General features: G+C 36.7%; 1 protein-coding gene across 1 annotated transcript; it reads right to left on the minus strand.

The window, feature by feature from the left end:
* Positions 1–8262: 8262 nt before the first annotated feature.
* LOC131029930 (uncharacterized) lies at positions 8263–12576 on the minus strand. The gene is made up of 4 exons (XM_057960611.2): positions 12252–12576; positions 10546–10758; positions 10218–10435; positions 8263–10088 (listed from the first exon to the last, which is right to left on the minus strand). Exons 1-4 carry the CDS (start codon positions 12462–12464, stop codon positions 8648–8650), a joined length of 2085 nt encoding a protein of 694 aa, XP_057816594.1. The 5' UTR covers positions 12465–12576; the 3' UTR covers positions 8263–8647.
* Positions 12577–13828: the final 1252 nt, after the last annotated feature.

A 13828-nucleotide genomic window follows, 5' to 3' on the forward strand; every position in this document is an offset into this window, starting at 1 on the left:
GAGGTATCGAAATGGATCCAACTAAGGTTAAAGCAATCATGGAAATGGCATCTCCCAAGAATATAAGTCAACTAAGATCACTCCAAGGAAGACTCCAGTCAATCAGAAGATTTGTTGTTCAACTAGAAGATAAATGTCAACCATTTACTCATCTATTGCACAAAAATGTTCATTTAAAGTGGGACCATCAATGTGAGGATGCATTCAACAAGATCAAGGCATATCTCATGCAACCACCTGTCCTAATGTCACCAATTCTAGGAAATCCATTTTTACTTTATGTATCAACCACTAAAGCATCATTAGGAGTTTTGATCGCACAACAGAATAATGAAGGAAAAGAATGAGCCATCTACTACATCAGCAAAACACTAGTAGGATACGAGATCAACTATTCACTAACAGAAAAAGAATGCTTGGCAGTAATTTTTGCTTCTCAAAAATTACGACACTATCTACTATCTCACTCCATCAAGTTGATTGCTAAAATTGATCCATTGAAATATTTACTCAGCAAAACAACGTTAACAAGACGAATAGCAAAATGGATCATGATCCAGAGTGAGTTTGATATTAAGTATGTTGACAAAATCTATAAAAGGACAAGTCATTGCAGACCAACTAGCAGAGGCACCACTTCAAGATGATCATCCTTTACAGATTGAGTTTCTCGATGCTGATATCCTAATAGTCACCACAAAAACATGGCAATTATAATTTGATGGTTCATATACATGGCACGGATCAAGAGCAGGTATTCTATTAATCACACCACAAGGTCATACAATCCCAAAAACATACAAATTAAGCTTTCCATGCACCAACAACATAGCAGAGTATGAAGATTTGGTAACATGTATCAAAATGGCTATAGAATGGAACATTACACAACTACAAGTCTTTGGAGACTCTCAGCTCGTCATTAATCAAATCAATGATGATTACCAAACAAATGACGAAAAATTAATGCCTTATAAAAAGATGGTTGATGATATCAAGAAATACTTTGTAGAAATAACTTTTCAGCAGATTCCAAGAAATGATAACAAAGCAACAAATGCCATGGCTACACTTGCTTCTCTCCTTCAGACACAAGAAAATCAACAACGTTATGAATTCCTAGTGGAAGAGTTGTTTTACCCTGCTCATAATTGTCTTGATTCTCAAACTATCTGTCACCTTGTGGGGCATGATTCCTCACGCTATGGCCAAACTTACACATACCTGAAAGATAACACCCTACCTCCCAACTTATCGAAAAATCAAAAGAGAAACTTTATTCGCCAATCCTCCCATTTTACTCTTGTCACGGATACCCTATTTAAATGAGGTATAGACGATATTGTTTTAAGATGTCTCGAACAAGATGAATCTGAGAAGGCCTTACATGAAGTCCATAACGACATTTGTGGCACTCATTCAAGTGGTCTTACCCTTTCGAAAAACTCATACGCTTGGGTTATTATTGGCCGACTATGGAACGAGATTCTTTTCAGATAGCTAGAATATGCAAACAATGTCAGATCCATGGGAATTTGATTCATGCACCAGCACAAGAACTTCATGCTTTAGCAACATCTTGGCCTTTTTGCCAATGGGGTCTTGATCTAGTAGGAAAGATAAATCCTTCTTCATCTAATGGTCACAAATTCATCCTTGTAGCTACAAAGTATTTCACAAAATGGATTGAGGCAGTACCTCTCACAAATATCACAGGAAAACAAATTGTTGCATTTATCTTGAACTACATCATCTGTCGCTATGGAATACCAATGACCATTATCACTGATAATGGGTGACCGTTCAAGAATCAAGATGTACAAGAGCTATGTGAAAAATTCAAGATCTAACATAGATTCTCCACACCCTACTATCCACAGGGAAATGGGCAAGCAGAAGCATCAAACAAAACTATTTTGAAAATCCTCAAAAAGACAGTGAATGATGCTGGAAGAGATTGGCATATTCAATTAAAGCTTGCTCTATGGGCCTACCGTACTAGTATCCGCACACCAACAAGTGCCACACCTTTCTCTCTTATTTATGGATCAGAAGCAATACTGTCAATAGAAGTAGAGATACCTTCTCTATGAGTATAATTAAAAGGTCTCATCCCATATGAAGAACAACGAGTATCTAGATTACAAGAGTTGGAATTGATTCATGAATGAAGACAAAATGCCTTTGATCATTTAAAGGTATATCAACAAAGAATGTGCTGGAGTGACAATCACAAAGTCAAACCGAGAACATTTCAAGTAGGGGAACTAGTACTAAAGGAAAATCCACGCAACCAGGCAAATCGAGAAAAGAAAGGAAAGTTTGAACCAAACTGGTTAGGTCTGTTTGTGGTCACAACAGTATTTGGATCAGGAGCATATCAACTATCAACACAGGACGGAGATACACTTGACAAACCCATCAATAGCATGCATATGAAGAAATTCTATGTCCGAAAAAATAGAAAAACAAAAAACAGTGAAAAAGCAGAATTTAAAATAAAAAAAAAGTGAAAAAGCAAAAAAATAAAAAAAAAGTGAAAAAGCAGAAAAATCAAAAAACAGTGAAAAAGTAGAAAAAATAAAAAACAGTGAAAAAGCAGAAAATCCAATAAAAAATCAAATATGAGAAAAAGTGCAATAAAAACAGATGGTGAAAACTTGGCAAACAGGCGTTATCTATCCGCTAGCTCTTCCATCTATTAGTTCATGCATCTTTCCGCTTGCATTCATTATCCATCATGAAGTCTTTGTACATACGCAAACATCCCAATTAATCTCTCGCCATGGTTTGGATCATTGGGTATATCATACTGAATTTGTTTCTAGGCTTGGGGCAAAATCCTGCACCTAGTTGGGGGCAAACTTCTTTATCATTTTGAGCTTAATCAAACAGGTAGAACAATAGTTAGACAACTTTTAACAAGCAAAAACTAAGACACATCCAACGTTGAACACGAGATCAAATTATCAACCATCAAACTATCACAAAGTCGTCTAAACGCATAGATGATATCTTTTGGATAATGATTTTAACATGATTGGTCAATTTTTTTTAATCTTGATTGTCCCTATCATGATTTGTGAGTGACTCCAGGATGTCTTTGACTAGAGGAACAAAGAAGGAACATGATATTTTTCTTGTCTGTTGTCTGAAAATTAATCATTAATATGTGCAAATTTGTCTCAGGACATGATTAACAAAGTATCATTGAAGACCTTTCTGATTTGCTTATTGAAATGGTTAATACTGCCTGTTTTACGCAAGCAACACTCAAGTCATCTTGGTTCAATTATACCTCGATGCTTGTGCTAACTTGCCATATCAAAAGTCAGGAAAGCAGTGCTTAGGTCATCATGGTTTAATTATACCATTGATGTTGCACTCACTTCCCACATTTTAAAAAGCTCAATGATGACAAAAACGCAATAATCTAGTGACTGGTCCGATCGTAGCTTTGCATTGGCATTTGCATTTAGCTTTCATTTCATTCTTGCATGGGATCCCGCATGCTCATTTTATCCAAGGTTAAATCTATCGCATGTATCATCAAGGTATCATCACAAGTGTATACGCAATCAGACTGATGATTCATTTCTCTCCAGATATTGTCGACCCAGTGAAAATCTTATACTATCCCTCTCAACAGAACCAACATCAGCATATCCGAATCTTCCTGCAACTTGATAACAACAATCTGTCAGTTCTTTATCTAATCAATCTTATCAATTCTATCAATCACACCTAATCAATTCTATCATGTCTTATATAGGATGTATCTTTCCTGAAACCAGACGTTCTGATCATGTCTTAAATAGGATATATCTTTCCTGAAACTAGACGCTTTGATCATCTTTGTTTTATACAGGAGGTATCATTCCTAAAACCAGACTGAATCTCGATCTTATCAATCTAACGAGTCAAGCTTTATCAATAATCAAGAACCACATCACCATGATTGTAGAACTCACACTTCCATCAACCATAGCTGCAGAAATCATTCAATATTCTATCGGGAAATTAGTTTCGCAAATATCCAAAAACTCCAAAGATCAATTATCTCAATTGATCTCCCGAGGGGGCATCATCGTATCACAATTTATCAATCAAGAGATGGGGCATCCTATCGAACCAATATCATCATCAAAATGAGATTATTCTTTGAATCAACGCGTCATCACACCTTGCTTCAAAGAGGGGCAAAATGTATATACCTAAAAATGGTGTAAAGATAATTAATTGAATAAGCAATTATTTAATTAATCCCCCTCCCCAATTTAATTGAATTCATCAACAAATTTGATTAAATTCTCCATTTTCATCTACTTATTAATAAATCTAAGGATTTATTTAATAGGTTCATTTCAATAATCCCCTTTGATTAATTAATTCAAATTAATTAATCCCTCCCCATTTAAAATCATTTCTTCTAATCTTCTAATTAATTAAAACAAATCAATTTATGAGTTGTTGAGAATTAATTAGTCTTTTCCTATTATTTGAATTTTTAAATTCAAATTACCCACATGCCTCCTAACCTAACCACTTCTAAACCTAACCCATTTCATCTAACCCTGGGTTTAATTAAACCTACCTTAGCTTGCACATCCTAACCTCTTATGGTATGGATACTCTCTCCTTGAGACACGTGGCATTCTTGGGCCACATGTCCCCTCTCTTGGAAGCCTCTTGACACTTGTCACCATAGAGACGACAAATGTTCCCTTTCATCCAACCTTTCTTGGAAGCTTCTTGACACTTGTCACCATAGAGATGACAAATGTTCCCTTTCATCCAACCTCTTTTCCAACCTCCTCCAATTTCACCATTGATATCTTCAGACTCAATCTTGACCGTTGATTCCTGCCACCTCACCCCTGGCCTTGGAAATCCTATAATAGACCCCATTTTGGAGCAATAATCATCCCATCTCATTTGCATTTTGAGCATTGCTACTACAGACATAATATCTCTTAGCATATCATTTGAGCATTGTTATTATAGGCAATTGCATTCTTAGATCTAGCTTATTTTCTAGCATAATTGTTGAATCATGTAGCTTAATCATTATCTTTTCTAGCTTAAATGCATCATTATCATCTTAAATCCTCCATCTAGGTGTAGTCAAGTCACTGTAATTTGCTTATCTAGATCTGAGAGCAAATCTACACTTGCATCTCTTAGGAGGCGATAGATCGATTAGCCATGGTTTTATCTTTCTTTGTTTTAAATTTGCTAACCGTGCTTGTAATGATCTATTGAGTGTTTTGTGTTGCGGCTGCAAGTATCACACTTCACAGGCATGACAATTACGATTTTGATTTTGTGGGCCCTTCATCCTACTGTATGTTGAATAGGACTATATAACTGCAGCCTCCACTAAGGCAGCTGATTTGGATGCCTTCAAACTGGGAATCATGCCACGTCATATATGATTGTTTCTTGATTGGGGAGTAGCAGATGAGTAATAACTTTCTCATTCTTTGCGCCATGCTTAGAAAGGTTGATGAGGTCAGCAAATCCGTCAAATCTTCAGGCAGGTGGAAAAGTACGTCACATTTGCTGGCCGAGGCTTGTGGTGATGTGTTGGCAACACTCTAAAGTCCGATTAATTAATACTATGATGTTGGAGGCTATTCCTTTCGCCACCTCTTCTCTGGGCTTAACAACTCCAGGCACTTTGTATTAATGAGCCTAGGAATGTACGAGAATGTGAGAAGAATTTTAAAAGAAAGAAAATCTAAGTCTTGTCCTTGCCTTATCGCTTGTCCATCTTGAAGGTTAATGGTTTTCTGCTCAAAATTGCAGAGAAGTCTTTCCTGGATTTAGCCAAAGGATGGAGGAAGCTTCATTCGGCTTCATTATTAAAAAGCATTCTGAGCCAATTTTCTGTTTTGGGGCGGATACGACCATCTCTCTTTCCTACAATTATTGTCAAGTCTCCTTTGTGAGATTTCAAACTTAAGGCTCAAAAGGCTGCTCCACAATTCTGAGTTTTCAGTCATTCTAGCGGTTAAGCTAATCCTTGGCTCTGGTTTTTTGAGCAGGGTAGAGTATCCTAGGGATAATTCTAACATATCTTCAAGATTAGTTGCCTCGCTTTTAGACAACCAGTATTCCAAGAAGAAGGTGCAGGTTCTAACCATGCATCTTTTTTACCAAAATGTTCTAGTGGGATTGGATACTGTCCTGAATCATGCTATTATTGGCATAAGAATGCCTTGTCAGGCGACCTGATATTATTTTCGGTCCTGGGTGAGACCATTAACTATTATCCCTTTTTATTGGACTTAAAAGGCCCTGCTCTTGGGCATCAAAGGGCGTACACAACAATGGCAACTAGGTTTTTAGAATGGAGATTTCTGGGGAATGAACCAGACAATGTAGACAGAGAAGATGAATTCCTTGACTTTGCCTGGTTGAACGGCCTTACTCCTCCAAAATTGGAACGGAATGGGAGGGTTGTTGATGGCCGAAGTGCTGTGAATGTAAAGGGTCGTGGTCGCGGAAATCTCCCAATGCAGAACAGGAGTCGTGGTCGTCCAAGAGGCAAAGGTCGTGCTTGGGCTAAGGATTCGGTCTAGGGCTGCTTGAATTCCATGCAATATAGATATGATCTTCGTTTAAAATCTTTGTCTTTGTTTTTATGTTTATAGATACATCCGGACTCTATAACTTTTTGTCCTAATGGAGTTAGTTGTAGACTTCGAAGGCCGAATGCCAGCCTTTTTTCAATTTAAAACTTTGCAATTCTTCTCTAATGGAAGAATTTGGACAATTAGGGTTGCAGGCCCAATTTTTTTTTATTTTCGATCAAACAGAATATGTAAATGCTTATAAATATTAATATAATTTTCTGACTATGCCGTTTACCAACCAAAAAAACACTAACACAACCATTATAAGGGATCTACCGCTTTTGCAGTTGGATTATTCTTTTCTTCTTTAGAATGACCTATTATAAGGATTTCTGGCCTGCTTTTGTGGTATTCTTGAACACGGTTTCTATATTTGGTTGGGTACTCCCACTATCACGCATTAAATTACTGTTTGTCTTGAGCTCAACCACCATAAAGTTCTGAAGATTCAAGGAGAAGCTAAGTCTCTTGGTCTGTCAAAGTACCACCAGAGAAGCCAAGTCTCTTGGTCTGTCAAACTCTCTCTGTCATAGATTCCATAAGGATAAAATTTGTTGATGCCATGACTGCTCAAAACTTTTTTGCACTGAAACATTTGAGTAGTTGGTGTGCCTTGGGAAGATTTTGGATTTGTATTCAAATGTTTCAGTGCAAAAAAGTTTTGAGCAGTCATGGCATCAACAAATTTTATCCTTATGGAATCTATGACAGAGAGAGTTTGACAGACCAAGAGACTTGGCTTCTCTGGTGGTACTTTGACAGACCAAGAGACTTAGCTTCTCCTTGAATCTTCAGAACTTTATGGTGATAACTGGAATGCGATTGTTGAACATCTACAAAATCCAAGCTTAGTGTATATTGTGTATAATTGCATTTTATAAGGCATCCCATTGTAGATCCATTTTCGGAAAATAAAGGCATTACCACACAAAGATTTAACAACTGGTGCTCCCCAAAGCAATTCAAAAAGTCAAATTCTAAATCGAAGCAAGGAATTGGCCCATCGACAACAATTTAATTTCTAGGAAAATCATAGAAATATCAGACAAAGTCACCTGCAACCACCTATAATCCAGTCTCCCTAAGATTGGAAAATATACGTATTAGAGGTGGAGAACATGAAAATCTTTGTACTAATATCTAAACAGATGAGGTTAGGTCTCTACAATGCAAGGTAATAAAATTAAACTGGTTAAAAAGAAAGGTTAAATCTGCTAAAAAGAAAGGTTAAATCTGCTCATCAATCTTTGTTTTGCTTCATTAAGAAAGGACACACAAATAACAGAACAATTAAACAGAGTAATGGGTCCTAATAGGAATATACTCCAGCAGTCTAACATCAACGAAAGGATACGAAAGGATTTATAGATTGTGTGTGCCTTCTATTAAGTTCTCTGTACTATAATATCTAAACAGATGAGGAATTTAGGTCTCTACAATGCCAGGTAACAAAATAAAACTGGTTAAAAAGAAAGGTATTAAGTGTACTAATACCTACCCATGTTTCCAATCGAAGCAAGCTGACTCTTTCACGTTCAAACTTCAAATGTGTTTTCAGTTTCAAAGGAAATTTCCGTAACTTATTTAACTCTGAACATCAGTTAAACTCAAAAATCCAACCAACTAGATAAAATCAAGAAACATAATAAATCACATATATTTTATATGCATAATCACATATATTTTATATGCATACCATACATGTAGTATGAGCAGCAATCCTCACTTCAATGAATAAATGAATAAATGTTGTTTTCGCAGCGGGAAGATGCAGCACTTTTGTGCTGTCAAATATTCTTCGCAACTTTGCTGCTGATTCTATTCAGTCTACATTCCTTGGTTCTCCTGATAGGAGAAAATTCACACCCTTTCGAAATGTCCAGAGGGCTATAATCATACTATACTAGCCAATTTAAATATTAACATCATATCAGATATGATTGAAATAGGAAAAACAATATTTATAATTTGGGCATGCAATATGCAAGGTGAGCATCCTCCTATTTAGTTCAGGCCTTCGGGCTTGGGGGAAGTGTCATCTCCTGGAAGACTCTAAGGCGGCCATGACACTTCCTTTGCTGAGTAGGATGGATTGAATTAGGTGTCTCAGAGAAGGCCGGCGCCGCGAATTGTTCGAAGTCCTTGCTATCTGGAGCTTCAATGAATCCCAAAGTATCCCATGGATCAGCAATATTGTTGTCATGTGTCAGTAGGGGCTCTGTGTTGCTGTTTGTCATTTTCATGGCCTTATTTGGCAAAGGAGGAAGATCAACACCAATGGACTCAAATGAGAGTGACCTCCTAGTTGCAGGCCTCATTTCATTCTTCCGGCTATGGCCGCCTATGAATGAAGGCCTCGTTTCCTCCAAACTCTGGCCTAGAAACGAACATTTTGACTCAATGTCCGAGCTCTGACATAGAAGAAAAGGCCTTGCTTCATTCTGCAAGTTCTGGCCAACCAAAAAAGGCTTCGTTTCATTCTCCAGGCTCTGGCCTAGAAAAGAAGGCATTATTTCATTCTCCAAACTCTGGCCTAGAAAAGAAGACATTGTTTCATTCTCCATTCTCTGGTCTACATATGAAGAACTCGCTTCAGTCTCCAAGCTTTGATCTGGAAATATAGGTCTCTTTGCTTTTGTAGTAGCTCCATTGAGTACTGTACCCAAAACTCTCTTTTCTTCGAATGGCATCCTAGGGTGATCATTTGTTCCTATAGATGCAATAGATGCCCTTTTCTCAATGTTTTGTCCCAAACCTTTTGAAAATAAGGACTGCTGGTCTCCTTGACTGGCATTTTTAGAAAAAAATGGTGGAGCTGCAATATTCAGACCTGATTGATCTCTACGGGAAGATGGCTGAGAAAGAACAGCTGAACCTTTCGCATAACCATTTTCTTTCAAGCAAATTTTATCAAGCCTTTGGCTCAAGATCTCTGTTTTTGGAGGTAACCCAAATGGAGTCCTGCTTTTAGAGGGAGCTGAGATATTGATGCTGGTGTTAATATTTACATTTTCATTCCCGAAACCATCTTCACCTTTGTCTGAGTCACAATTCTCAGTGCAGGTGAATGGTCCAAATCCAGATGTTGCATGGAGCGCAGTAGCATCCCAATCCACAGAGACAGGAATTAGTTTCTCATCTTCATTCTGATGATTTTCAGTATGCTTCCACGGACATGGCAGGGATTGCCACACAGAGGACTTGAGGCTTTCAACGGCAGAGTTTTCTTTTAGGGGATTATAGTTGGTTGGTTTTCCTTCAAGCTCTCTTAGCATCTCTTGGGCTCTTTCATAGGACTTCAAGTGAGAATCAAGTCCCCATAAACCATTTGCAGATGCGGGCTTTACATTTTGTAGCATTGATCTAGCCTCAACAACCCTTCCTTGATGCATTAAACATATACCAAGATTGCACATCTTGTTGTTGTCTAGTTCAATGGATAAGGCTTTCCTGTATTCATAAAAACAACAGAAATGTTAAGCCATGAGTGAACATTCTAACGTAAACTTGAACTTGGAAATATAATAAAAGACCTATAATGCTTTAATTAGTTTACAGGATCTTGACTATTGTACTTACCTGTATACAGCCTCTGCAGCAATGTAATTGGACTGTTGCATATATGCCCAGCCCAAGTTCCCAAGTAATCTTGTAGCCTCTTGTTCTATAGAAACTTGAAACTTCTTCCCCTGTGATCTGGCAGTTTTGGTTCTTTTTCCATTGAATGCCAAGCCCTGATGAATCAAGTTGAGCTTGTGCTTCAACAGTGCAATCTGGTCATCCAGTCTTCCACACCTCTGCAAAGGAAATTGTTCAAAACCACATCAAGATAAAATTATACTTGAGACAACATAGTAATGTGAGTTTTAATGTCTATTTCAGTATTTGGGACTGATAGTTACTTTACCTTGTATAAGTCTAGCAATACATTGTCCAAAGACTCTTGGGCTTGATCAGAGCAACGGTTTCTCAGTGACTTAATAGCTTCAATTGCTTCTTCAGGCCTGTTTTGTTGTTTCATGACAATTGCCATGTCTTTCAAAGCACTATCTACCCTGTCTCCTGCGTTAATTGCAGCCCAAAACAGAGCTATTGCTCTGTCAGGCTCTTTGTCCACCAACTGCAATACACAGAACAAACTCCCATTATACATGAAACAATGTATTCTATATTCTCTCATTACAAGCATACATTCATTTCAGCATCTGAAATCCTAACCAGAGTTTACGCAGCACCATTCATTTCAGTCAATCAAATCCAAATACGCATTAAACAAAGCCAAACAAATAAAATTAGGAGGACAGCACATGTTTAACCCACAAAATTCATTTGAACCAAATACTAAATCCTGGTCAAGCTCAAGTCCAAAATCCAAATACTAAAACTATATTTGCAAAAAAATTCCTAAGAATCACCATGCTTCTCAGCTCCAGAGAATAGTCACAAACGACCTGAATTCTCATCACTAAAGACAAACCAAAGGAAGTCATTGAAGACTTAACAATCTAACAGAACAAATCATCTCCCACATAACCCCAACGAACCCAAAACCATTTATGCCTCAACAATCTATAAACCAGAAATCATTAATAAACAATATAAATCTTAACCGTTTTAAGACAAACCAAAGAAATTGATTGAAAACACATATCTAGATAGAAAAAATCCCCTCACAAAAACCAGGAAAAGGCATCCCCTTAACAGACCTCAAAATTCACAGAACAGAGCATAACTAGGAAGATAACCCTCTTGCATGCATTCTTTTCAATCTATCCTTAATCATAAAACATATCTGCAAAATATATATCCAAGAACAGTCATCCCCTTAACAGACCCCAAAATTCAAGAACAAAGCATAACTAGGAAGATAAACCTCTTCAACCTTCTTTTCAATCTATTCTAGATCTTAAAATATCAGCAAAATATATAACCAAGAACAGTCATCCCCTTGACAGACCTCAAAATTCACATAACAGAGCATTACTAGGAAGATAGCCCTCTTGCATACATTCTTTTCAATCTATCCTAAATCTTAAAAACGTATCTGCAAAATATATAACCAAGAACAGTCATCCCCTTAACAGACCCCAAAATTCACAGAACGGAGCATAACTAGGAAGAAAGCCCTCTTGCATACGTTCTTTTCAATCTATCCTATATCTTAAAACATATCTGTAAAATATATAACCAAGAACAGTCATCCCCTTAACAGACCCCAAAATTCACAGAACAGAGTATAACTAGGAAGATAACCCTCTTGCATACATTCTTTCCAATCTCTCCCAAGTCTTAAAACATATCTACATGCTCCTCAAAAACCACAAAAATCCTAACTATTTCAAGACATCGACTAAAAACATCCCTTACAAACTCCTCTAAAACTTAAAAGCCTCGCCAAAACACTGTACAATCAAAGCAGAAAAGAAACCTAACAGGATGAACAACCATTACAGACTCGTACAACAAATCATCAAAATACAACAAGATCATAGAAGAAATGAAGCCTTAAAAAGATAAACAACCAAAATGGCATGCATAACAACCCTTACAGACAACAAAATCAAAGCAGAAACGAAACCCAAAAAGGATAAACAACCAAAATGGCATGCATACCTGTACATGCTTGGCCCTGACATATGGAGTATCCCCAGCAGGTACTTTATGCACAACGTGGAAGGAATCAGCTCTAGCAGGGCCATTACTGGTCTTTTTAACTATATCCTTTGCAGGCGAACATGGTGCAGACTTACAGAACCTTTGCACATATGGGCTTGGAGGATTGTTGCTACTGTTACTGTTGTTGGGCCTCTTCCACATTCTGTCCATTGCGACTGCTCAGAATTGAGAAGCCTCTGAATGCATGAAAGACCCACAGACCCTTGTGCAAACAGATGAAGAAGAGAAGCTGTAGGAAATGGAATGGAAGCTTGTGGACAAATTTACTCAAATATTCATATACTCGAATATAGACGTTGGAATAAAGTAGCCGTTGAAATTCAGATTTATCTAATTTGGTGATTACTATTGGCTGGAATATTCATGTGGCAATTTAACGTTGGTTCGTTGACACGTGGATTTCAGAGCCTTTTGTGTCTCTTTTTGTCCGTTTGACTATTTTTTAAATTTGTTATAATAGATTATTTAATTTTTAGATATGGGGACGAGTTATAGCTATTTCTCATAGTGAAATGTTGGGTTTTTATAGTTAGAGAGTGAGTTTTATTATCATAATTGAAGTGGTTAATGGGTGAAAAGAGTATATGAAACATATAATTATTTTAGGATTAAAATAATTGATTTAGAAGTTTTTGGATGTAGATCATATAGTTGAGTTTTTGAAAGATATGGACAACAGTTGTAGGCTTGAAATCTAATTTGTCTTTTATATGTTATAAATAACATGTATATCCTAGAGATTATAGGAGGTGTATCTTATGGATAGAGTTGTCACACAACTAACTCCAAGTTGTTGAGCCTCGCATTCTTCTTGTTAATAATAACAAAATAGTTAACTCAAAGATTTGTAATGTAACTCTCAAAATTGATTTGACACTCTCATTTCTCTTTTGGGTAGCAAAAGTTCAATTTATTATAAGGGTTTATATGTGATTGCTACTCTCTAGTCATTTGGTTTGTGTTGTTAATGGTTTTTCCATTTCTAGCCTCACTTCTCCCATCTTATCCATGATTTCACCTCAACTTTTGCCCTTTACACTCTAAAAATAGGTTACATATAGGTTTGCTCCAAGTGTCTTCTCAACCTCTTTACTTTTAAAGCCTCCTTTGTAAATATTATTCTAAAGCCACATGATTCTAATGTAATTGTAGCTTCTTCTTGGAGTAATGTGGTGGCTATAGCCTCCTTAATCAATCACCATGTTTTCAATTGCCTCATTCGGTTATAATATTAAGGATTTTAACAGGAGTCATAAGGTTGAATTGAGTTATTTTGGCAAGGACTCCTCTTTTGATTTCAAGAAATTTGTTCATATTCATAAATTGTCAAAAAAATAGAGTTGGTTGAGTGTAAGGAATATATGTTCTAGACAATGTGTTTTTTTCATAAATTTTTCAATTTATGCTCTAAATTATCCAAACTATATGAGTAGGTTTTTGAGAAATAGAAGCAATTCTTGGAAGATGAAATTTAAACTTATCCTTTTTCATATGGCTTTTTTAATCTTAAGTTT

Source organism: Cryptomeria japonica, chromosome 3 (assembly GCF_030272615.1).
Source record: "Cryptomeria japonica chromosome 3, Sugi_1.0, whole genome shotgun sequence".
NCBI classification, from domain to species: Eukaryota; Viridiplantae; Streptophyta; class Pinopsida; order Cupressales; family Cupressaceae; genus Cryptomeria; species Cryptomeria japonica.

Bases quoted from the DNA above. Each gene is read 5' to 3' on its own strand.
- LOC131029930 (XM_057960611.2), bottom strand. From the start codon at position 12,464: ATGGACAGAATGTGGAAGAGGCCCAACAACAGTAACAGTAGCAACAAT. The intron at 10,759-12,251 runs GTATGCATGCCA...TGTGTATTGCAG, and splicing joins TCAGGGCCAAGCATGTACAG to TTGGTGGACAAAGAGCCTGA. The intron at 10,436-10,545 runs GTAAAGTAACTA...TTTCCTTTGCAG, and splicing joins TATTGCTAGACTTATACAAG to AGGTGTGGAAGACTGGATGA.